At 39.7% G+C, this 26,991-nt stretch overlaps 1 protein-coding gene across 2 annotated transcripts in view; it reads left to right on the top strand.

Moving 5' to 3' along the window:
* The window catches only part of C8HXorf58 (chromosome 8 CXorf58 homolog), a 53,105-nt gene that overhangs the window by 9,968 nt on the left and 16,146 nt on the right, over positions 1–26,991 (top strand). For both annotated transcript variants that reach the window (XM_087938199.1, XM_087938198.1), the window contains 4 exons: positions 10,806–10,900; positions 11,843–11,954; positions 13,388–13,519; positions 18,443–18,672. In XM_087938199.1, coding sequence (XP_087794325.1) covers positions 10,806–10,900; positions 11,843–11,954; positions 13,388–13,519; positions 18,443–18,672 — 569 coding nt within the window. The remainder of the gene's footprint in view (positions 1–10,805; positions 10,901–11,842; positions 11,955–13,387; positions 13,520–18,442; positions 18,673–26,991) is intronic.

Genomic DNA, 26,991 nt, shown 5'->3' with positions numbered 1-26,991 from the left:
AAGTCATGCCCTTCTAAGGTCTATTGTTCCTTAATGTTATCCATTCCTTTACCCACATCAAATTTGTCACCTGGTAATACAACTGCCAGTTAGGCAAGGCAAACCCTCCTCTTATTCTTGCATCTTGTAACAATTTTAGTTTTATTCTTGCTTTTTTGCCCTGCCAAATATATTTCAGCACAATTCTATTTAAGTCTTCAAAAAACTCTTTCCCCAGTCGGATTGGAATTGTCTGGAATAAATATAAAATTCTAGGCAATACATTCATCTTAATTGTAGATATTCTCCCAATCAATGATAATGGTAAGTTTCCCCATTTTGTCAAATCTGTTGCAATCTACTGTTTGAATTTAAGATAATTATCCTCCTTCAGTGCGCTACATCTTGGTGTCATGTATATCCCTAAATACTTAACCTTGTTTGTGACCTGTATTTCTAAAACTTCTTCCAACTCTTTCTTTCGTCTTACTAGCATATTCTTTGTTAATATCTTTGTTTTATCTTTGTTTATTTTCAAACCTGCTACTTTTCCATATTCTTCTATTTTTTTTCTATTAATTTAGGAGCTGTTTCCAATGGGTCTTCTAATATAAATACCTGGTCATCTGCAAAAGCTTGCAATTTTTACTCTTCCTTTTTAATTTTCATTCCTTTTATTTCTTTGTCTTCTCTAATATTCCTATTCAACACTTCCAATGTTAACACAAACAGCAGGTGCGACAGTGGACAACCTTGCCTTGTCCCTTTTCTTTTATCTATAGGTTCTGTTAGTTCTCCATTTACCATAAACTTTGCAGTTTGTTTATGGTATATCGTTTCAATGGCTTGAATGAATTTTTTTATCAAAGCCCACTTGTTCCAATTGCAATTACATAAATCGCCAACTCACATTGCCAAAGGCTTTTTGTGCATCTCAAAACATCAAAGTCATTTGCTTTTCAGGATGTGCCTCATAGTATTCTAGAGTATCCAAAATAATTCTCACATTGTCTTTGATTTGTCTCTTTAGCAGGAATCCATTTTTATCAATATGGATAAAATTATTTAACTATCTTTTTAGTCTTTCTGCCAAAATTGAAGCAAAACTTTTATAGTCTGAATTGAATAGGAATATGGGTCTGTAATTTTTAACTTGCTGCAGGTCTGTATCCTCCTCTGGTATAAGTGTAATGTATGCTTCTGTCCATGTTTTGGGTATTCTTCTCTTTAATATAACTTAATTCATAACTTCTAATAGGTGAAGATTCAATATTTCATGGAAAATCTTGTAAAATTCTGCTGGTAAGCCATCTGGACCTGGTACTTTTTCTACATTCTGTTTTTTTAAGGCTTCTGTTAATTCCATCATTGTTATATTCCCTTCTAGCATTATTTCAGTATCTATAGGTATCTGAGGTAAATTTGCTTTTTGTAAATATTGCTTGACTTTTTCTTGTTGAATATTTTCTTGAAAATACAATTTTCCATAATAAGCTTGTACCATTTTTTTCTTCTCATTTCCATAGCAAACTTGTCCTTCATTTATTAGTTGGTTAATCCTTCTTGATTCTCTTTCCTTTCTCAGTTTATAAGCTAGCCATCTGCCTGGTTTATTTGCATCTTCAAAGTAATTCTGTTTAGCATTTTTAATTTTTTGTGCTAGTTCCTCTTTTTCCATTAGTCCCATTTTATGTTTAATTATATCCATTTTATTTTTAATGTCTTTTTTTGCGGGGACTTCTGTAAATCTTTTTCCGATTTTTTATAATCATCCTCCAATATTTTAAAAGCATTTTTCTGTTTTATATTTCTTTTCCTTGTATAGTCTATTATCAAGCCTCTTGTGTAGGCCTTCATCGTGTCCCAGAGGTTCTGTAGAGATGTATCCTCTTTTCTATTTTCTTTAAAAAAGAAAGCAAGTTCTTTCTCTATTTTCTGTTTAAAGTCTTTTTCTTTAAATATCGTATTATTTAAGGTGTATCTAGATCTCCTCTTATATCCTTTCCAAATTACTGTCACTGGATTATGGTCTGCCCAGGTGCTTGTTTCTATTTCGATCTCTCGTATGTTAGCCAGTAGTTCTGCTGATATCTATATCATGTCTATTCTAGACCATGAAGCATGTCTGTTTGAGTAAAAGGTGTACTGCTTACTCTCCATGTTTCTCTCTCTCCAAGCATCTTTTAAGTTGAATTCTTCTGTTATTTGAAAGAAGGATTTTGGTAATATCTTTCTAGCTTTCTTTGTTGATTTCTGCATTTTGTTATCCAACCGATCATTGACTATTCCATTAAGATCTCCCATCATACAAATATTAACATAGTCCAATTCAATTATTTTCATATGTAATTTTCTGTAAAATTCTTCTTGGTTATCATTCGGAGCATAAATTGCAATTAAAAGTGTTTTAGCATTATTGTCCATTATTTCCACCATCAAAATCCTTCCATCGTCATCTGTATAAATTAATTCTGCCAAAATTGTGTCTTTAATATATAAAACCACACCTTTTTTTAAAGATTGTGCCAGCGATGTAAATAATTTCCCTAATTTTTTTTGTTTTAGTATATATTCATGTTGTTTTTTAATATGTACTTCTTGTAAGCAAATTATATCAAATTTCAATTTCTCTAGTTTATGAAATACTTTCCTTCTTTTAGTAGCCAAATTAAGTCCATTTATGTTAATTGTAATCAATTTTCTTTCATCCATGTTAGGTTTTGTGAGGGGTTTTTATTACTCTAGTACAGGGGTGGGCAATTAATTTCTGTCGGGGGCCACATGGAAAATCAGATCTGCGTTCAAGGGCTGAACCAATTTTATAAAAGGCCATTATAAAATATATATATGTGTGTATATATATATATATATATATATATATATATATATATATATAATATAATATAATATATAATATATAATATGTAATATATAATATATAAGAAAAAGTAACACCACGGCTGCTTCTGCTACTACTTTCCACGCTTTCCAAACGCGAGTCCCAGGAGTGAACAAACAGCAAACCGCGCTCAGGGGCATCCAAGCCCACCTAAAGCTAGGCCGCTGCTGGTGGAGCCTTGCCCTGCCTTGGTGCCCCATTTCCCAGCTCGGCGGTCCTGCTCGGGCAGCACTTTAAAAGCCCTACTCCTCGCGTACGCGCGCAATGAGCCACTCACCACGACGGCGGCTCCCAGCACCCGAGCAACTTCCCAGCAACTTGTGGCTTCCTTTTTCCTCTCAGGCGCTCACGCCTGGCCCCGAGCCGCATGGTGGAGGGGAAGCCCGGAGCGCTGCCGGGTCGCCTCCTCCAAACAGCCTGCCCACTGGCCCGCCGGGCGGAACCCTTCCCGCTCCTCGGCGGGAAGACGCTCCCACCTGCAAACTTTGCCTTTGCAAAGTTTAAGCCTGGAAGCCCTGGAAACCCGAGCAACTTCCCAGCAACTTTCGGCTTCCTTTTAACTCGTGGGCGCTCGCGCCTGGCCCCAAACCATGCGGCGGAGGGGAAGCCCGGCAGGCGGGCGGGCTGCTTGGAGGAGGCGACCCGGCAGCGCTCCGGGCTTCCCCTCTGCTGTGCGGCTCAGGGACAGGCACAAGCGCCCGCGAGTTAAAAGGAAGCCGCAAGTTGCTGGGAAGTTGCTTGGGTTTCTGGGGCTTCCAGGCTTAAAGTTTGCACAGGCAAAGTTTGCAGGCGGGAGCGTCTTCCCGCCGAGGAGCGGGAAGGGTTCCGCCTGGCAGGCGGGCGGGCTGCTTGGAGGAGGTGAGCTGGCGGTGCTCGGGTTTCCCCTCTGCTGCGCGGCTCAGGGCCAGGCGCGAGCGCCCGTGAGGAAAAGGAAGCCGTAAGTTGCTGGGAAGTTGCTCGGATGCTGGGAGCAGGTTTTTAAAGTGCCGCCCGAGCAGGACTGCCGAGCCGGGAAATGGGGCACCAAGACAGGGCAAGGCTCCACCAGTAGCGGCCTAGCTTTAGGTGGCTCCAAGCAGCCCGCTCCAAGCAGCCCGCCCGCCCACCGGGCGGAACCCTTACCGCTCCTTGGCGGGAAGACGCTCCCGCCTGCAAACTTTGCCTGTGCAAAGTTTAAGCCTGGAAGCCCCAGGAAAAAAAGGGGAATCGGCGGGGACTCACCTTTGGAGAGGTCGCACTCGAAGGTGATTTCGAACTCCCAGCCGAGGCCTTTGCAAAGTTCTTCGTTTCTTTCCTACCCCGAGAGCGCTCCGCACTGTTTTTTCAGCTTTGGGGGCCACGCGGCGCAGGGCAATACGCCACACCCAGCGATTTTTTTTCAGGGGCGGGCCGGATTGGACAGGCCAACGGGCTGGATGTGGCCCGCGGGCCGTAGTTTGCCCACCCCTGCTCTACTAGATCTTAATTCTCATTGCTCTCTGGGTATACCACCTACTGCACCTTCTTCTTTTTCTTTTTCAATTACTGCTATACACTCCTCTTGGAATTCAGTTAATTACTCTTCCTTTCTTGCTTCTTCCTCCTTTCCTCTAAAGTATTCTAAGTAGAATAGATAAGCTTTTTCAACTGTGTCAATTCTGTGTTTTTGTTCCTGCCAGGTGAACAACACGCCTTCTGGCATCAGCCATCTGTAATTTACTCCTCTTTTAAGTAACTCTTTGGTCAAAAATAAATATTATCTTCTTATCTCTCTTACTTTTCTTGGTACCTGTTTTAGCACCACAATTTCTTTATCTTTGTACTTTAAAGTTTTCTCTCTTGCCACCTGCAGTATCTGTGTCTTGATAATCTTTTTAGTGAATCTGATGTGAACTTCTTTTGGTAGTCTGTTTCTCATTGCATATCTTGTATAGACACGGAACATTTCATCCATCCCATCCATCATCTTCTCTTTGGTTATCTCTAACACTTCTGCCAGTATTTCTGTCATTATTTCAGCAAGATTTTCACCCTTTCCTTCTTCTACATTTTGAAATCTTAGGTAGAATTCTGATCTGTTAATTGTCCATCCTAATGGTTTGCATCTGCCCTTCTCAATATCACTTAATCGAGTATCAATATCTCCAATTTTCTTGTCCCTTTGAGTATCTTCTTCAATTTTTAAAAATCTATCTTCATATTGCATCATCATCTCTTGAATATTTTCTACTTTCTCTTCTGTCTTTTCAATTCTTTGCTCAATATTCTCCATTTTCTTTTCAATCTTCTGAATTCCTTACCTAATCATCTCTAATGTCACTTCCTTCTCTTTCTCTGGTTGTAAGATTGTCTGTATTGACCGTTGTCCTCCACATGGTGAAGAGGTTATTGGTATTGAGGAAGCTGGTGCTGTTGTCTTTCTGCTCATCTTGTGTTTACCTATAGAAAGGAAGAGAGAGAAAGGAAAAAAGGAAAAAGAAAAAAAAAGGAGTACAGGCTGACAGTTGCCACTCCAAAAAAAAAGGGAGGGGAAAGAAAAATCTTCAGGCACTTATGTACCTTAATCCAATTATTTCTCTTAATTAAAAAGAGAAAAGGAAGAAGGTAAAAAAGTAAAAAAAAAACATTCTAGTTTCTGGAATAGAAGGTTAAAATCCAAACATCAAAATCCAAACTGGGGGGGAGGGAGTAGAAAAGGAGATGGAAAATAATCTAGATCTAAGCCATCTGCTGCCACTAATTATCCAAGGCTCTTTAATAAATCAAACTCAATGTTTCTGGTTCTGGTATTTTCAAGGTCACTTCAGTCTTCTTTCTTTCAACTTCAGCTCAAAGCTCTAATTATTTAGTTTCACAGATGAGCACCTATATAAACAATCTACCATGCTCATCCCACTATGTTTTCCATTGCAAAGCTCAGAGTCCTTGAGTATAGCAAGTAAATAAACAAACTGAGAAAGAAACAATATGTCCAAGCCTCTAAATGGCAGTGCTACTTTTTTCCACCTTCACTTTCACTCCCCCCTCTTGTATCCAATACCAGAAACAAAAAGAGAAAATGGAGTCCTTCCTTTTTTTTGAAAAAAAAAATACAACTCAAATCCAAAAGAAGTCTTAATCAAAACACTTTCAAAAAATTATTCAAAAAATAAAATAAAAATAAAAACAAGGATGAAAATTTAAAAGAAACCAGTCCAGTTTAAAGTTCAGTAACTTTACCAAATTCAAAGTTCCAATAAAAAGGGAAAAAGAAAAAAAACTTTCACTTTAGCTAGTTTAATTTCACCGCTTAAACTCTTTCCTCTTCACTTTTAATTTCACTTTAAATCTTGCAGGATGTTCTCTTCAAGTAATAATAAGTTTATCTCACCAAACTGACACACTTTCCTTCAATCTCTTCCATTCCGGAGCTGTCCCAGCTTCAGCAGCTTGAATGGCTGCCTCTCCACCACCGGCAAAAGGGACTTTGCGATGTCCCTGGAATCGACAGGATGTGCCCTCCTCAGTCACGGTCTCTACGGACGGTTTAGGTCCAGTGGGACCGTCCTGCAATGGAGATATCAGCGGCAATCTTGGAGCTTCGCATGCTGTACCACTGAGATGCCAGCTCCGCCCCCGATCATTCTTATTCAAGGCCAAGACAACTGCGCACCTTGATAAAGTGACTACCTCTCCTCAGCAACCAAATTCACAGGAAGAGGCAGATGACTTAGTTTTTTCTCAGCCTGTAAATGAGGCTGATGTAATACCAGTCCTGCAGATGTTTTCTGACTGCAGAAACAGTGGGCTTCCACATCAGTGATCCCTGCCCCTACAGGATTTGACCAGAAATTTTATAACCTTGCCCCTGAGCTTTCCAATTTCCTAAACACACCCTCAGTTGATGATCTGATAGTGGCTTTGGCTTCCCCCTCCGCTATCCCTAGTGAATTGGAGGAGGCCCTTAAGCCAGACGATAAGAGCGTAGAACTAGCTCTTCGTAGGGCTCATCAATGTGATGCGTGGGCTATAAGAGCGATCACAGCCGCATCTTTTTTTCACACGGTCTTCCCTCAGATGGCTTTACCACCTTCAGGAAACCATCCCATCCTCCAATATACAGGCACACTAGGACATTGCCAAACTGCTGCGGTGGAATTTTCAGTGGACGCAACCTTTAATGCAGTAAAGTTTTCTTCTAGAGCCATCGCATCTCAAGTATCAGCAAGGCGATTACTTTGGCTCAAGCATTGGCAAACTGACACCAAGAACAAGTGAAACCTTGCCTCAGCACCTATTTCAGGTGAAAAGTTGTTTGGCAATGCCGTGGATCCGCTCCTTACAGAAACAAGGAACAAAAAAAGAATCCTTCCTTCCCTTTTTCGGAAGTCAGACTCCAGGAGCTCTCAGCCATTTCGGAAGGGCTCCTTTAGTTCCTTTTTATCAGGGACCCTTCTCCCCAAGATTTCAAAGTTCCCCTGGATTTCAGCAGGGACAGCAATCTGAGAGGTCTGAAATTGGGGACGGGAATAGAAGGGGAAGACAATCCAAGAGACAGTTCAGGGGAGAAGGAACTAGGGGTTTCCAATGCCCCAAATAACTCTTACCTAGACACTCCCATTGGTGGGAGGCTAAAGTTTTTTTGCCAATCAGTGGGATGCCTCAACATCTGATGCTTGGGTCAGGGACACGATTAGATCTGGGTTAGCTCTGACTCACTCTACCCCTCCAAACTTTTTCATGAGATGCCCAAGATCTAGGGAGCCTGAGAAAAGATCTCTTATGAAAACTGCTATCAACCACCTATTGGAGATTCAGGCCATCTGACCAGTGGCACCAGACCAACAAGGCAAAGGTTTTTACTCAAACCTCTTTGTGGTACCCAAAAGTTTGGGGGGATGGAGGGCAATTTTAGACCTCAAATGCCTCAACCGTTCTTTAGTGTACAGAAAATTTAAAATGACAATTCTACAATCTATTTTACTCAGCATCAGACAGGGTGACGTCCTAACGTCAGTGGACCTCACAGAGGCATATTTACATATTCCAATTCGGCCTTCCCATAGCAAATTCCTCAGATTCTGTTATGACAGTTTGCATGTTGAGTACATCTCCCTCCCTTTTGGTCTAGCGTCTGCCCCCACGACCTTTACTAAGGTTCTGGCAGTCCTGGCCGCTCATCTCCGAAGTACTCCGGTCAGGCTACAGTGCTATCTTGATGATATTTTAATTTTGTCATCTTCCTGTCAACAGGCCAGGGCAGATACTCTTGTTACCTTACAGTCCCTACAACAATATTGTTTCTCTATAAATTGGGCCAAAAGTCACCTAGCGCCCTCAACCTGGCTAATTCACCTGGGAGCTATTATAGATACAGTGTAAGGTAAGGTCTTCCTCCCTCCACACAGGCATGAGAACATTAGTCAACTATCTCAGGATATCAGAACCATCAAACAAGTGCTCCTAGCTCTTTTATCTAAGTTATTAGGGAAAATGATCTCCTGCATTGCTATTGTTCCCTGGGCGCAACTCCACGCTAGAACCCTGCAATGGTACCTGCTGCCATACCAATGGTCAGGAAGAGACAACTCCAACGCCTGTGTCACTCCTCCACCAAAGGTCTTGAGAACACTATGTTGGTGGACCGTCCCGTCTATCAACAAGGGATGTCTTTTCAAGGACCCCCACAGGGCCATCACCACAGATGCCAGTCTATTTGGCTGGGGGCTCACTACCGGTCTCACATGGCACAAGGGCGTTGGACCATACCAGAGCAATTGTGCAGTATATATTGGCTGGAACTCAGAGCAGTTCACCTGGCTCTTCACAACTTCCTCCCGCACCTGTGGTCTAAGCAGGTCCTCATTCTAACAGACAATGTTACAACAAAGGCCCACATCAACAAACAAGGGAGCACCCGTTCCAGACAGCTGATGAGAGAGGCGGAGAGATTGTTCCTCTGGGCCGAGATCAACTTACTTTCCATCAAAGCAGAGCTCATCTCGGGTCTGTCAAATACGCAGGCAGACTGGCTCAGCAGGGCCACAGTCGATCAGGCAGAGTGGCGCCTACATCCAGATTTTTTTCTGGAAGCGACACAGAGTTTTGGCCAACCAGTCATCAATCTGTTCGCATCCCCCAACAACACACAACTATCCAGGTTTATCTCATGTTACCCTTCTCAGGGAGCGGAGAACATCAATGTACTTCGCTGCAGTTGGCCTCCGGGCCTGCTGTACGTGTTCCTATAATTCCCAAAGTGGTCTGGAAATTCCTACAGGAGAGGCGGAGTTGTTGCTAGTGGTGCCATACTGACCCAGGCAGACTTGGTTCACAGACCTCAGGGATCTGTCATCTGCAGCACCATGGAGAATACCGCCAGACAAGGTCTCACTCTCTCAGCACCCAGAGCCTCAATGGCTCCACCTAGCCATATGGAGATTGAGTGGAGACGTCTGAGGAGCAAGAAAATTTCCACTAAGGTTATTTCTACTATCCAAGCAACCAGACGCCCTTCTACAAATCTCATATACATAATGCAACTTGGTCCATCTACTGTCGTTGGTGCACGAACTCTCACATTGATCCCACTTCTCCATCAGTGGCACAGGTTTTGGAGTTCCTGAAACATGGCCTAGACAAGGGATTATCCCCTAACACCTTGTGCAGACAAGTGGTGGCCCTAGCTTCAGTCTCTTGGGGTGATCTCTGCTCTCTCATCACCCTCGCATTCTCAGTTTCCTTAGGGGGGGGCAACAAACTTACGACCCCCAGTAATATATCGTTACCCAACCTGGACCTTCACTAAGTCTTAACAGCTCTCACAAAGGGCCCCTTTGAGTCCCTAAGGACTTCAAGTCTCCACTTCCTAACCTATAAGATGGTCTTTTTAGTTGCAATAACTTCAGCACGAAGAATTTCCAAACTAGCAGCCTTATCGGTGAGACAGGACCTCTACATTTTCCATCCTGACAGAGTTGTCCTCCGACTAGACACAACCTTTATACCAAAGGTTAATTTGACCTTCCATAGGGCACAAGAGTTGGTCCTTCCTAATTTTTGCCCACAGCCAGCCCATAGACTTGAACGTCATTGGCACCGACTGGATGTGAGATGAGCATTACACTTTTATATAAACCGCACCACAATTTTTAGAAAATCAGAGGCCCTCTTTATTTCATTCCAACCTACCTCCCTAGGATGTAAGATTTCCTCTTCAAATATCGGCAGGTGGTTAAGGGCCACAATTGCAAAAAGATATGAGATGCAATCACTGCTAATTCCCAGAGGTATAACAGCCCACTCTACCAGGAGTGTGGCGACTTCGGCAGCATGGGCCACACAGGCACCAATAGATGAGATCTGTAGGGCAGCAACCTGGGCCTCTCCATCGCCCTTTATCAGACACTATAAGATTGACATTTATGCCTCTGTTGAGGCTGCATTTGGTAGGAGAGTTTTACAAAATGTCCACAGGGACCAAGGAGGGACTTCTAATTAGACGGAGGCCCTCCTGTAGGACAGTCCAAGCTTTGGCATGTCTTACTACTGGATGCTCTGAACAGCTCAGGGGAGAATGGGTGTTGGTATTTACCTGATACACCCATTCTCTGTGAGCTGTAAGAGCATACAGCCCCACCCTTATCTGTCTGGTGGGGCACTATTTCGGCCAAAAGCTAGATAGGGTGAAGTATAGAAGGTTTCCACACTTCGACTTCGCCAAAACTGGGGGACGCTGAGGAGGAGTCCCATGGAGGAGGAGGAGTGTCCTGAAAATTAAGCCCAGCCTATCCAAGAGGAGACAAGTACCTCCCACTACTGGATACTCTTCACAGCTCACGGAGAACGGGCATATCAGTAAGTACCAGTGCCCATTCTCTTACCAACCTCAATCTGTGCACACAGTGATCATAATATCTCTGTAAATAGAACGTTGCAAATTATTGGGTAAATACTGTATTTCTTTCAGGAATACTGCATTAGCTATGACATTTTAAAAAGAGTGAGTCCTTTAGAAGCTGAACTTCTTAAAGAACCTACTATTCAATATAAAGTCCGATTCAGGTAAAATTAGTACTTTTATTTTCTTGTTTCCATGTATGAGATTACTTTTGTCAATATGACAATGTTTTTGTATACAAAGAATTCCCCTCGAAGCAGTGCATTGTAAGCACCAATCATATTTTATAGGCAGCAGAGTCAAACAGTATTAGGGAGACTGCCATTAGATTCTACACAACAAGTCAATTGTGATTTTTTTACCATATTGTTCAAACATATTGCATGGATCAGATTGTGATTAAGGAAAAACGTAGAAACCAGACTAATAGCAAAATAAGAAATGTGAAGAAACAGAGATTAAAACTTTATTCTTCAATCTTTATTCTTTAATCAAAAAGTGTTTATTTATGCCACAGGAGAGCATTCAGATTTTCAGATGGGAAGTTTGAAATATTACAGTTTCTATTCAGTAATTTTTGTGAACATGTAGTCTTTAACACATACATATGTTGATCTGATTAAACTGATCATTTATTGATAAGAAAGATAAAGCAAAAGTTATACTGTACATTCAGAATTGGTTTTTATTATGATTGCTGAGAGATTTTTCAGAATGTTCTATCCAGTTGTAATTTCAGAAAGGGGAGACATTCACTAAACTCTTGGGAATTGTATGTGGACAAATGGAAATTTTTCTCTTCATGACAGGAAAATATTTACTGCAAAAAATAGAGTCAATTACCAAAAGGAATTTTTGCATAAAGTACTTATGCTGACTCAGATTATGATAAAGAAAGCAGACTAATTTATTTCTACATTGTGCTTAAATCAGAAATTTAGTTCTTTTGGTTGCCTTAATTTACAGCCATATAAAAATTTTTAAACTAATTATGACTCACATTGACAATAGGAAACACTTAAATAAGTTATGATTTCTAAGGCAGAACATAACAAATAAGTTTTCCATAAAAATAGTTACTCAGTTTTGATATTTCCTCCCTTCAGATTTGCTGGATCTGATTTCCCTCCTTTTATTATATTTAAAATATTTTGTAAATCAAGAACCAAAACCAACCAATATATAAGTGGGAAAAAAGTAATAACATCAGAAAGTAAGGTAATTATTGTTGGTTTTGATTATTTTCTATTTATCCAAACTTTTTTGCACGTTTAATATCTGTCATATGTTATTTCAGCTGGAGTAGACATGTAACATACTTGTCATAACTTGCAAATTTAAGCATTTAATATTTAATCAAATATGATTTGAGGATGCCTTTACCTTTTAATATATCTGTTAAAACTCTTTTTAATAAGTGGTTCTTGAGGGTGAAAGAATTCTTTCAGGTTTTTTAAAGAAATAGTTATTTTAGGAATATAGTTGGATCTCTGAATTCTCAAGGGTTAAATGTCAATGTTTCCTGCAAAATATGTGAAATTCCACAAATATCTGTAGTCCAGCTCAAATAGTCGCAGATGTTTTTATGCATGTCTATACACTTCAGATGTGACCTGTAACCTAAAATCATGTGGCCTGAAGTCCCCAAAAGAAAATACATTCATCCAGACTGGGAGACAGAGGAAGAGAGTGCTTGTCACCTCTTCTAGCAGTCATTTGATGACAGCTTTATCTGCCATCTGAGCATAAGCAGCTCAACAAGTCCTCCATCTGGCACTGGCATCAGGAAGCCAAGAGTGGAAGATGAGGAAGATGTGGCACAGGTGTGATTTCAGGCCTGTATGTAAAACAGTGTTTCTCAACCTTGACAACTTGAATATGTATAGCTAGGGAATTCTGGGAGTTGAAGTCCACACATCTTCAAGGTGCCAAGGTTGAGAAACACTGATGTAAAATATTAGTATAATAAATTTCACCATTGCTACCACAAAATACATGAATACGGAGATCCAACTATAACAACAGTGCTAAGGTATTGCTTGGTAAACCTTAGAAATGTAAACCTTGAGAGTAAAAAAAAAATCATATTTATTCCTCAAACTATACTTACTTGATTTATATTGTGCTTTTCTGCTCAGTAATTTTTTAAAAATATTGCTTAGTATCAATAACAATACTTAAAGCAATGAATTATAGAATATAAACATTAAAATAACTATCAGTTAAAATATGGTGAAATATGGTAACAATTAAAATATGCTGTTTCTTGGTTGCTGTTTGGAAAGCAGAGTAATACAAGTTGAATATAATTTACAAAGGATTTCATTCCATAGTTTGAAAATAATAAAAAGAAAGGTTTTCACAAACAGCTAAATGGGAATTTAAATGGGCAGAATTTAAATGGTCACCATATTTTACCCAATTCTGTCCCTCTTGCCCACCCCAAAAATGGTATGGGAAGAGAACATTGAGTTATCAAGTTTTCAATATATTGACTCTCATGATGTGCTAAATTAGATGTTGGGGTAGATTTGTGAGGGAAGAGGAAATGCCCTTTTATTGTAGGAATAGGAATATTTTCCATTAAGCATCTGAACTCATTCTTAGTAAAATATTATCAATTTTTACTTTATATTTTCTAATATTTTTAGGCAGCTGTTGATGCTTGCAAATTAATGGGATATCGGATGTATTATCATCAGATTCTTCAAGATGAGCTTCAGAATAAAAGGCATGGAATAACAGATGAAATAGATATTGCCACAATAAGAGATTACATGCAAGTAAGCAGTGTTTAGATTTATCTATCACATGGGATTATATACTTTAAAAAATACTAAAGTTCCATTCAGTCAAGTCCAATCCCCTTAAAATCCAAATTAAAAGCATTTTCAATACATAGTTCTTGAATAGTTCTGTTGAAAGGACCTGTAGCATTTATGATAAATGGTTCAATTGTTAAACTGCTCTTGCTGTTAAGAAGTTTTTTCCTAATATTAAATCAAAATCTACTTCCTGTAATTTAAAATAATCACTTCATATCTTACATTCTGGGACAATACCAGGATACAGGAAACAGGCCCTGATAATTCTGTTTGACAACTCTTTAGATATTTGAAAATACAGATTGCCCTTGACTTATCATCATTTGTTTAGCAACCATTGAAAATTACAATACTGAAAAAGTGATTTATGACTAGTCCTAATACTTACGACTACCACAGATTGCCTGTGGTCACATGATCAAAATTCAGGTACTTGGGACCAGCATGTATTGATGATGGTTGCAGTAACCTCGGTTCATGTGATCATTATTTGTGACCTTCCCATCCAGTTTCCAACAAGCAAAGTCAGTGGGGTACCATATGATTTGATTAACATCTGTGTGATTTGTTTAATAAGCATGGTTAAAAAAGTTCATAAAATTGGATGTGGTCATATGATGCCTCATTTAATGACAAATTACCCCTTAATAACAAATTTATTGATCCCTATTACATTTCTAAGTAAAGGACCGCCTGTAGTTGTCATAATCTCCACCCATCTCATTATAAGCAATCCTTGACCTATAGCCATTTGGTCAGGTATTGTTCCAATAGTGGTTACAACTGGTGCTCAGAGTTCAGGCTGTCTCAGCATCCCTCTGGTCACATGATAGGGATCTGATTGCTTGGCAACCCATTAATGCTTATGACCAATTACCAAGCATCCCACAATTAACCCATTAATTTTCTGGGGAAGACAACGGAGAAGGTTCAAAGTTGCTGGAATAAGTTGTCCCCCTCCCATGTACCTTCCCCTAGCCTTTTTGCACTTGTGCCATGCTTGCAACTCATACACTCACATGCAACATCACCAGCCTGCACTGTGCCTTCCCTATACTTACCCAACTTGCACCACATCTCTGAAGGACCCTCTTTTTTATTTTTACTAAAAAGCATTATGTGAAATACTTAGCTGACTAAAGCCATGATGAAAATGATGAAGGTCAATATTTACGGTTCTGTCTCTTTACTATGAATATTTTTATTGCACATTCCTTGATTTAGAGAAAGTGTATCATAAAATGACTAGGATAGCATTTTGGAATATTTTACATAGTGTGACAGAAACTTGTTCGCTGAATCTGATAAAAATAGTAAATGATAAAAGTTTAGCCTAAGAAGGAATAAAGGGAGTGTTTAAAGCTATTCAGTTTGGATAAAAGGACAAAATGAGCATGTATGGTGGTTCTTTTGTTGCTAAATGTATTCATATATTAATACATAAATGTTACCTGTGGTAACACTAGAGATGTGATGATTGGTGATATACATATGTGTGTATATGTATATCACCAATATATGTGTATGTTTCTGGCTGAAAATGGAATAGGTTACAGCAAATTAATCATAAAAACAAAACAAATACTAAAAAAAGTACATTAGGAAAAAGCAAAGGAAAAACATGTGTCAACATGTAACAATAACAGTAGTGTAACAAAAAAATCATTTATGTATTTATGTTTTTAGAATCTGTTTTGTTTTTATGATTTGTCTAGAGTTGTTGGTTCTGTACTCAAGCCCCACACTATCCTATGTGTATCTCGTCTGAATTTGTAGATAGGACTAACACTCTAAATTTACCTTCTGTGCAGTCAGTTCTGTTCTAGTTTTCAGTTCTCCTTGCCCATTCAGTATATCTCTATATCTGACAATTTTCTCCATATTTATCAAATTAGGGTGGATTGGTGCTTCTAAGTGTGGAGAGCCAAATATGGGTTTCCATATAATTTTGGTGTTTAATTTTGTTCCATACTGTTAATAGTGCCTGTCTTAGATAGTGTCTCTGGAAATATTTATGCGCTGTACCTTTTCCGTACCGCAAGAAAGCATGCCAACCCGCTTGGATGTCATGACCTTCCAACATTAGCAGTCATTTGTTCCTTAACCTGATCCATTCTTTTAGCCATGTAAGTGCTGCCACATGGTAATATAATTCCCATTCTGGCAGGCCAAAACCTCCTTTCTCTTTGGTGTCCTGCATTAGTTTCAGCTTAATTCTCGGCCTGTTTCCTTGCCATATGAATTTTGACATTAATTGATTTAAATTCTTAAAGAATCTTTTCTCTAATTTTATAGGGATATTTGGAAATAGATAGAGTATTTTTGGTAGTATATCCATTTTTAGAATGGCTATCGTACCCATTGAGATTTGCAGATTCTTCCATCTTCCTAGGTCTGTCTTGATTTGGTTTATTAATTTAGTATAATTGTCTTCTTTGAGGGTTATGCATCTTGCTCTTAAGAATATACCTAAATATTTCATCTTTTTCATTACTTGAATGTTCGTTTCCTTTGTAAGTTCTTCCTTTTGTTGATTTGTCATATTCTTAACTAACATTTTGATTTTTCCCATGTTTATTTTTAACACCACTACTTCACTAAATTCTTGGCAATTCCTCCATTAGTTTCTTGCCAGATTTTAGAGATTCCTCTAATATGAATAGTAGATCATCTGCAAATGCTTGTAGTTTATACTTTTCTTGTCTAATTTTCAAGCCTTTAATTGGTTTCTCTTTTTGAATATTTCTCATCAGCACTTCTAATGTTAAAATAAACAGCAGCAGGGATAGTGGGCAGCCTTGTCTTGTGCCTTTTTGTATTGTAAAGTTTTGTGTTGCCTTTCCAGTGATTATTACTTTGGCCACTTGTTTTATGTATATTGCCCTAACCATATTTATGAATCTGTCGCCAAAATCCATATGTCTCAGTTGCTGTAGCATGAATTCTCAATTAATGTTATCAAATGCCTTTTGGGCATCTAACAAAAGCAGTGCCACTTGTTTTTCGTTATGGGTTCCATAGTACTCGTCTAGTATCGTTCTCATGTTGACTTTTATCTGCCTTTTGGATAAAAAGTTCCTTTCTCTCAGTAACTTTTGATGCTATACTTCTTGGCCAATTTTGAAGGCTGGGATTGGGCAGCAATGTATTGTTTATTTATTTCCTTCCTTTGACTCCAATTCCATTCAGTATTAATTGCAAGAAAAAGGTATGGCTTCTAGCTCCTGCTATGTGGAATGCTGCAAGGCTCGATACTAATTATTTAGCATATGACATATCATACATGAACTAGCAGTATGAACTTCACGCAGCCATGCGCACCAAAAACCAAAAGAGCAGCTGCCCAGTGTGCATGTGCATGTGCATGCTGGGAAGATATCTTCTGGTTCCCAGAGTATGCATGCATGCTGGCCACCTGGTCTTTAGGTTTCTGGAGTGCATGTGTGTGTGAAGACTCACTGGCCAGTGTGCACGCATACCAGAAACCAGAAGATCCATCTTCCCAGCAGAGCTGCCAGCCAGGCGCTCCAGATCGCAGATGTGCATCGGTGCCACAGGATGGAGGGCTGGGGCCATGCAAGCAGTCTGCTCATGTGGGAAGGAAAACCCTGGCCCATCCGTCCTGGCTGGCAGCTCTGCTCCCCTTGCTCTTCCGTGTTCCAGTGTGCCAGCCAGCTCGAGCATGGGGCAGTTGACCACCCAGCCATGAAACACTGCCCCGCTCACTGCTCCTGCCACTGCTGGGAACAAGAGAGCGGCAGTGGTTCACATGCAAAGCCCTGTCTCCCCAAAAGAGCTGCAGTGGCAGTCACAACAGGGCGAGAGACAGGAGCAAGAACTGCCGCCGCCCTTTCGCCCCCAGCGGCAGCAGGAGCAGAGGGCAAGGGAATGTTTGCTGGATGGGCAATCAACTGCCCTGCCCGCTGCTCCTACTGCCACCGGGGGTGAAAGGGTGGCAGCAGTTCTCCTGTCTCTCGCCTGTTGTGGCTGCCGCTGCTGCTCTTCTGGGGAGGCAAGACTGTGCAGGAGCTGACTCCACACAGGAGAAACATCTGTCCGGTGCTGGGGTAAGTGGCACGCTGGCCAGGAAGCAGTCGCGCTCCCTTGGCAGAAGTGGGGGAGGTTCCACTGGCTTGTTCTTGGTGGCGGGTTGGAGAGGGGCGCTTCATCCTGGCCAGAGTTCTCCCACCTGCTGGCTCTCCAACCCAAGCCCCAGGAACACTGACACCCCTTCCCTCTGAGGCCAGGAAGGGGCCCTGGTTTTCCAGCAGAGGGAGGCAGCATTCCCTCCCAACTTTCTCACCCTGTCTCAGGCTGTGGAACTGGGTCATTGTTGGGGATGTACCGCCATCCTAATGAGGACCAGGGGGCCAGGCAGGGAGGCACGAGGATCCCAAAAGGCCAGGTGAAGCCAGTGCATGAGCACCAGCCAGCTGGTCTTTGTGTGCATGTGCACCAGATACCAGAAGACCAGGCACACTGGAAACCAGAAGACCAGGTACACTGGAAACTGGAAGACATCTGCTCTTTCGGTTTCCTGTATGTGGGTGGGTGCACGCTTGCGTGTGCGTTCCCATTTTGGCACTCAGTGTTGAAAAGGTTTGCCAACGCTGTCATGGAACCTTTTAAATGGTTATATTGCCACAGTGCATAGTATTCTTTTCTGTCTTTTTATTATTGTATTTTAAATGTAGGTTTTAATTGTTTTTCTTGGTAGAAGATTATGGTTTTACTTATGTTATATATGCCATTGAGAATTACATGTACATGAGATAGGAAGCCATATAAATTTAATAAAATAAAATAAATATATAATTAAGCTACGCAAACTTAATTGAATTATATTTGACATTTCATAAATGTTTCTTTATGACTTTTTAGTATGCCAGTCATATGGATGAAACTCCAGCATATTATGGTGGCAGACATAATTGTTGGAGAAGGCTGACACTGGAAAATTGGCCTAGAGCAATGATAGTGTATGACATCATGGATTTTGCACAATCTGGGAAAGTGTCTGCTAGACTTAGAGCTGAACTTCCATTTCTGTTGCTGAAACCACAGAACGAAGAGACATGTCGTGCTCAAATCTTGGCTGTTTGTCAAATTAGGTAAACAATGTCAATTGCTAACTTTCTTTGGAATGTCTTTCCTCCCCTTTATTTTTATATGTTAAACACAGATAAGAATTAATACCAAGCAAAATGTCATATTTGTAAGTACAATATAATTCCAATTTCTTAAACCTAATCCACTAATGTTATTTGTTTGTTTGCTTAATATGGTTGTTCATGTCAAATATATGACTTAGGTGCCTAATAAAACAGGATAAAGCAGTTAAATGAAATTATAAATAATATAAATTGTAAATAAAAAAACAGCTGTAAAAAAATAACCAACAGCGACAATTAATATTACCCCATACAGCAGGTTCCCATACTTCTAGGGGCTAAGGTTCAACAACAAAACCAGGTTGTCAAGACTCTACAAAAGGCCAGCAGAGTAAGTCTGGTTTAGAGGAATAATGTTCCACAGGGCCATGACAGAAAAGGCTTTCTTCCTGCCCACCACCAGATGACACTCCCTGGTGGACAGGACTCAGAGCATGCCTCTCCCAGATCTAACAGAATGGAAAGATAACTACCAGCACCTCAAAAATAGAAAGCCATTGGTACAGAATGCTATTTCATCTAAACTATTGTGAAATGTTTACTAATAACCATATTCCAAAGTTGTAGCATTGTCTACCATATGAAAAATGGACAGTGTTCAGGTGGCTTCTTGGTTTCTTGGTGTTTAGAAATCTTCAATTGTGATAAGGTCTAAACTTGCCCTGTTATTTTATTGGCAAATATTGATGCAATGTCAGACAAGTGCTAAAGATCATTCATGTTTCTCATTACATTGCTGTTTCTAGCTGGGCTGCCAGTCATATCCTCTCATTATATTTTAAAGATGTTGTTCATTTTGCCTTATCCAGATGATTTCCTCTTCTCAGTTTAATAAAATTTCCATTGCTATTGAGTGCAATTATACAAATGTTCTCATCTAAAATAATTGGCACACTTCTTCATAGGACTTGAATCTTTTTTTCGAGAAGCTTGTGAATACCTGTTTCTATAAGCTGTTCAAGATTCTGAAATGGAATGTAATATTGGTTCAGCCAGGGGTAATGGTTGTTTATGACAGGCTAGAAGAGCTAAAGGCTGGTTTAGTAGCAACATGTTTCCCTGAAAATATGACCTACCCCCAAAATAAGCCCGATTTTCACACCTGTGCCTAATATTTACCCTACCAGAAAAGTAAGTCCTAGTTAAGCCCTGCCCACCGTCTGGTTGTACAACATGGGGAGAGGTGCATGTGTAAAAATCAAGCTAGGGCAGAAGGGTTGGAGCTGTCCCACAGGTCCCGCACTTGCTTATGTTAGGACACCCTGACACCTGTCGCACTGCTGCCCAACTTGTTCTGCGGCTGCTTGCAGCCATATGCCACCTGGTGCATCACGCCGGTGCCACCGCTCATGGCATGAGGTCTCATGGAACATCACACCAGCACCTCCCTGCTGCATGGTTTGTTGTGCTGGTCCTGGCGCTCACAGCAGGACACCGCATGGCATGCCACGCTGGTGCAACTGCTTGCTCACACAATGCACCACACAGCCTCCTACCGTGAATGGCTGCACTGGTGTGATTAGCCATGCAGTGTCTGGCATTGAGTGACCACAAAAGAAGTCAGGCAGCGGCGCGACATATGTCATGGCGTGGGAGGCCTGGCTCCGATGGTCCTAAGGTAAGTCGGTAAGACTTCCCCCTAAAATAAGACCTGGTGCTTATTTTGGGGCCCAAAAGGAAATAAAACTGGGTCTTATTTTTGGGGAAACATGGTAATGCCATCTTAATGTCTTCTTAGTACTACAAAAGGAAGGCAATATAATTTTACATGTTGCTGTAGGAATATTCAGTTTGCCCATTTGTCCATTACTTTAATTATTATATTATATTATATTATATTATATTATATTATATTATATTATATTATATTATATTATATTAATTATATTATATTATATTATATTATATTATATTATATTATATTATATTATAGAATAGAATAGAATAGAATAGAATAGAATTCTTTATTGGCCAAGTGTGATTGGACAAACAAGGAATTTGTCTTGGTGCAAATACTCTCAGTATACATAAAAGAAAAGATACATTCATCCAGAGTCAAGAATCATAAGATGCAACACTTAATGATAGTCATAGAGTACAATAAGTAATCAAATCATACTAGGAAACAGTCAATATAAATCATAAGGATACAAGTGACAAAGTTACAGTCATACTGTCACAAGTGGGAGGGAATGCATGATAAGGAGTGATGAGAAGATTAACAGTAATAGTAGTGCAGCTTTTGTAAAAGTTGAACAGTGTTGAAGGAATTATTTGTTTAGCAGATAAATATTAGAGTGGATGTGATAACACAGATGTGACATTGGTTGGTCTCAAGTTAAAGAGAGTTAGAATAGGTTAGTACTCAAATGGGAGTCTACCAGGAAATACCTGGTCTGTGGAGTAGACTTTTTCTAGAATATTTTTCAGCCTTCCAAATATTATATTTAAACCATAGCTGATGCACAGATATAAAAAAACAGAAAATTATTTCAATGATAGTATTATATGCATAGGAAGATGACCCTTAGTTTAAAATACCGCCCTTTCCCAAATGAAAAGGATTTAGGAAAAAATGTGAATATAGAAAATTCTCATAATATACAGGAGCCTACATTATCAATTAAGGACATACAAATAAAGTATGCTTGTGATATATTTGGTATACCTGTTTCAGAGGTGGTATTCAGCAGGTTCTGACCAGTTTTGGAGAACCGGTAGCGAAAATTTTGAGTAGTTCGGAGAACCAAAAAATGCCACCTCTGACTGGCTCCGCCCCCATCTATTGCCTGATCAGCTGGGTCTTTTGTTGCCCTGCACAGAAGAACGGAGCTGGAAAACTGGTCAGTGGGGTGGGGAGAGAATGGAGATTTTACAGTATCCTTCCCCTGCCATACCCACCAAGCCATGCCCACCAAGCCACATCACGCCCACTAAGCCATGCCCACAAAACCATTAGTAAAAAATTGGAATCCCACTACTGATCTGTTTGTGTCTATGTTTACATATCTGCTGCATGTTACACTCCTCACCATCCAACCCCCAAAAGGCAGAGATGATTGCATTAGTAACTATTCATTAAAAAACAACTTCTTGTTAAATAGTTCCATTTAAACAATAAACATACTGATCTGCATGTACCAATTGTTCTTTCTCTCATACATAAATATCTGTTGCACATAGAAACATATCATGCATGCATTCCCCTTCCTCTTCCATCAGGAACAATTAAAAAAATGAGAAAAAGCACTCCAGCAAATGGAGTAAGAATAGGTGAAGGAAAGGAATGAGAACACATCTGGATGGAGGTGAGAAAGAGGGAAGCAGTAATTGGATAGAGAAGGAAAAAGGAAAAGAAACTATTCGGTCATTATGAAAAAAGATACACATACAGCAGGCAAAAAGTCCCTTCCCCTTTTAGTCTAGATTCAGATCAGGACATGGTATGAGACAGCATAGATCACATTTGTTGCTTGCCTGTGGAAGGCAGGAAAAGCATTTCTTTTTATTTATTTATTTATTTGATTTGGCAATTGCTTACAAGATAATAGGTATAGGTATATACATAGTTATGAATACATGAAATGGGTACATATAAGAAAAATAAAAGAAACAATAGGACAGGGACGGTAGGCACGTAGGTGGGCTTATGCACGCTCCCTACAGAACTCTTAGGAAAGCGATAAGGTCAATAGTAGACAGTCTAAGTTTAAAGTTTTTGGGGTTTGAGAAAGAAACTACAGAGTCAGGTAGAGTATTCCAGACATTGACCACTCTGTTGCTGAAGTCGTATTTCCTGCAATCAAGTTTGGTGTGGTTAACCTTGAGTTTGTATCTGTTGTGTGCTCTTGTGTTGTTATGGTTGAAGCTGAAGTATTCATTGACAGGTAGTACATTGCAATGTATGATTTTATATACCATACTTAGATCAGACCAAAGACGGCGTAATTCAAGGTTTACTAGGTCTAGAATTTCAAGTCTGGTGGCATAAGGTATTCTACAACGAGTAGAGGAGTGGAGAATTCTTCTTGTGAAATATTTCTGGACTTTCTCAACTGTGCTAATATCAGATACATAATGTGGGTTCCAGACCGATGAGCTGTATTCGAGTATTGGTCTAGCAAATGTTTTGTATGCTCTAGTTAGTAGTGTGATATTAGCAGAGAAAAAGCTATGTAGGATTAGGTTAACAACTCTTAATGCCTTTTTGGCTATGTAGTTACAGTGGGCTCTAGCACTTAGATCATTAGAGATGAGTATTCCAAGGTCCTTGACAGAGTTTGGATCATCAACAAGATCTTGACTATTCAGCTTGTATTTTATTTTCTGATTTTTTTGCCAATATGTAAGACAGAGCATTTATTTGTTAAGATTTGAAGTTGCCATTTGCTTGACCATTCTGATACATAGTCAAGATCTTTTTGAAGGGTAGCAATATTGTCTGTGGTATTGAACAGCTTTACATCATTAGCGAAAAGAATGCAGTTGCTCTTAATATGATCACAGAGGTCATTTATGTAGAGTATGAAGAGAGTTGGTCCTAGAACACTGCCTTGGGGGACACCACTATTGGCAGGTACAGAATTTGATAGAACACTCCCAATTCTGACCATTTGTTGTCTGTTTGACAGGAATGCTTCTATCCAGTTATGCAGTTGTCCAGAGATACCATAAGATTTTAGTTTTAGGAGTAGTTTGTCGTGTACCACTGAATCAAAGGCTTTACATAAGTCTATGTAGATTGCGTCTATTGCTTTGCCCTGATGGAGTTGTGTAGTCCATATGTTTTTGCAGTGTAAGAGTTGCAGATTACAGGATAGTTTTTTCCTGAAACCAAATTGTTTATTGGAGAGTAGGTTGTTTGTCTCTAAGTGGAGGATAATGGATTGGTTAATAATTGATTCCATGACTTTACAGGTGATGCAGCATAAGGAGATTGGTCTGTAATTTTCAACTAGGCTGGGGTCTCCCTTTTTGAAGATGGTGATTACCATGGCTTGTGACCATAGGTTTGGCAAGGAGCTGGTCCTGAAAGATTTTTCAAAGATTATGCTTAGAGGTTCGTGGATAGCTTTTTTAAGAAGTAGGCACATATTCCATCCGGTCCAATAGATAGAGATGGCTTTAGTTGCATAGTGATTTTTCAACATTGTCTTCTGTAAAATATGTATTAGATCATTGTAGTTGTCTGTGGTTCGGCTAGGAAATACTGGGCATGATACATTGCTTTTTACAAATACTGAGCCGAAGAATGTGTTAAAGATGTTGGCTTTAATTGTGTTGTCGTTGCAGTCTTTACCATTAGGTCCTATCAGGGTGGGATAGACCTTGTGTCTTTTAGTTTGTTGTTTACAAAATTGTAGAAAGCGCAGGTGGAATTGGTGGGTAGAAGGTTTTCCTTTTGTTTAATGTGATAATTGGTGCATTCAGTCTTTATCTGGTGGCATAAATTTTTGTATTGGCTTTTGAAATTGGCAACGTGACCAGATTTGTTTTTCTGCCAGAGTTATCTCTTTTTGGATTGAGGTTTCCTTATTGTTATGGGTAATCTGTTTTTTTGTTTTTGTTTTGGGAGTTGTTGTTGGTACATACAGTTTGATGACTCTTTTGACTTCAAGTAAAAATATGTTGTAATGGTCTTCAACAGTATTGCATCCAGTGAATAGAAATTGCCAATCAAGAGATGAGAGATCATAGTTGCCTTTTCTGAAGTTATAATTGGGGATTCCATCGTTATGATGATTTTTGTGTGGACATATGTTGAGACAAAAGTCAATCATGCTGTGATCACTGTTGGAAAAGGGTTCTTTAATTTGTATTCCATAAATTGAATTCAAACTATTGCAGAAGATGAGATCGAGGCAGTTGTTAAGTCTAGTATTGTTGGTTACTAGTTGTTCCAGTCCCAGGTTTGTTGCAGCATTGTAGAAAGTTGCATGTTTGGGTCCCGTTTTGAATTCATTTAGGACCCAGTTAATATGAGGTAGATTGAAGTCACCAAGAAAGATAAAGGTGTGTGTTGCCCATTTTAGTAGTGAATTTAACTTGTTTACATGTTTGATGTCATAATCAGGGGCTCTGTAACATAGTAAGAATCGAAATGTGATATTTAAGGACAGTTCACAGACGATGGTCTCAGGAAGAGCAAGCTCCTGGGTAACTTGGATGTTTTTTAGATGTAGGGACTTTTTATAGAAGATAGCAATACCACCTCCTCTACAGATTTCACAATCTGGTTGGTAAACATGATAGTCTCTTATTGAGGTAATGGAGTCAGGGAGAGATGCATTGAGCCATGTTTCACAGACAAATATGATGTCGAATTTAGCCATATTTAGTAAGAGGAGAAATTCAGGTTTTTTATTCACAAGGCTTCTTGCATTAAGTAGCTTGCATTTAAGGCCAGCAGTAGTTGGAATTGAGGTAGTTAGGGGCGTGCGTGCCTAGTCTTGGGTGATGGTGGATTGGTTGATGTAGGGCTGTGGTTGAAGGTTAAAGCTGAGTTGCGGGTTGTGTGACTTACTTTTGATACAGTCAGCATGGTAGTCAATGTAGAGGTCCTTCTCTACATTGTCTAGACATTTTTTTCATTCAGTGGGGAGTACACAGGAGCGGGCACATTGCTGTATGGTTAGGTCAGGGCGACAACGGAGGTTCTTATGGTTGGTGTTGGTTTTGGCGAGTGAATTTATAGTGTAAATGAATTTACGTTTGCTTGATTCATTTTTGCAAAGGACCCTGCAGAAGCGTGGGGCCACAGAGCCATCTCTGTTTTTGAGCTCTCGGCCAATGCGGGAAATGTCAAGTATTTCATCAGGAGAGATGGTTGATGCTTGATAATCACTGATGATGTTTTGGACAGTTGTGATGTCATCATTATCAATGATGTCCTCTAGACCAAATAAGATGGCATTCAGACGTTTCTGTTCACGCTCAACAGCTTCTCTGATGAGGATTGGGATATCATTATTTGTCTGGCTTATGTTTTTTTTGTGGATTGGGTTGTGGATTGGATTGTGGTTGTTGGGTAGAGATGTGGTTTGTAGCTATTGGATGTTCAGGTTTTTGCATTGTGACTTTTTTTTCAAGGTTGGATAATCTTTCTTTTAAGGCGTCCAGGGATGCTACTATGGTGTCAAGGGATGTTATTCATGTTTCAACTCTTTAATTTAAATGAAGGTATGTTGTTTGCACTCCGCTGGCTCCAAGTGATCCAGTTCAAGAGCTCCACCAGTGTGGTTAATAGGGCTCGATGGAAAGAGCTTCACTTCTCTGGGGAAGGAGAGGAGGGCTCCGGATCAGTTAGCAGGAGCTCCACTAGCATTATTAGGGCTCCATGGCTTCAGAATTTAGCATTTTGGGGCTTGTTTTTTGGGCTCTGGTTTACTCACGGTTACTGGTGCAGGTGGCAGCTTTAAAAGAGAACAGAGAGTATTGAACAAAGGACGGAGAGTATTGAACAAAGGATGGAGAGTATTGAACAAAGAATTGGGAAGACCGACGAAAAAATTGAAAATATTCAACAAATGATGGTGAAATATGATGAGAGACTCCAAAAAATAGAAGAGAAAGATAAGCAAAAAGACGTGACAATTGGAAATATTGACAGCAGATTAACAATAGTTGAACAAGACAAAAGTGGGATGTTGAAGTGGGAGTTGGACAGGTCAGAAATCTATCTCAGATTTCAAAATATAGAAGAAGAAAAAGGACAAAACTTGGCTGCAATAATGATAGAAATCTTGGCTGGAGCCCTGGGAATATCAGAAGAAAAGATGATGGATGGAGTAGATGAGATATATCAAGTCTTCACAAGATATGCGATGAGGAATAATCTACCAAGAGAGGTTCATGTCAGATTTACAAAGAAAACTATCAAAACACAAATACTACAAGTGGCAAGAAAGAAGATGTTGAAATATAAAGACAATGAGATTGTGGTTTTAAAACAAGTACCCAGAAAAGTGAGAGAGATGAGAAGAGAAATATCGATTCCTGACTAAAATGTTATTGAAAAAGGAGGTGAATTATAGATGGTTGATTCCAGAAGGATTAATGCTTACATGGCAAGAACAGAGACACAGAATTGACCCAATTGAGAAAGCAGAATTACAGAATTACAGAAAATGCCACAGAAAAAAGAGATTAAACTTAAAATGGACATAATTAAACATAAAATGGGTCAGATAGAGAAAGAAGAACTGGCGCAAAAAATTAGAAGTGCTAAACAGAACTATTTTGAAGATGCAAATAGGCCAG

The sequence above is a fragment of the Pseudonaja textilis genome, chromosome 8 (genome assembly GCF_049901715.1).
Source record: "Pseudonaja textilis isolate UNSWEBS1 chromosome 8, rPseTex1.2, whole genome shotgun sequence".
Taxonomy (NCBI): Eukaryota; Metazoa; Chordata; class Lepidosauria; order Squamata; family Elapidae; genus Pseudonaja; species Pseudonaja textilis.
Note: the sequence above shows the minus strand (reverse complement) of the source record. Positions and strands in the feature narration are given on the sequence as shown.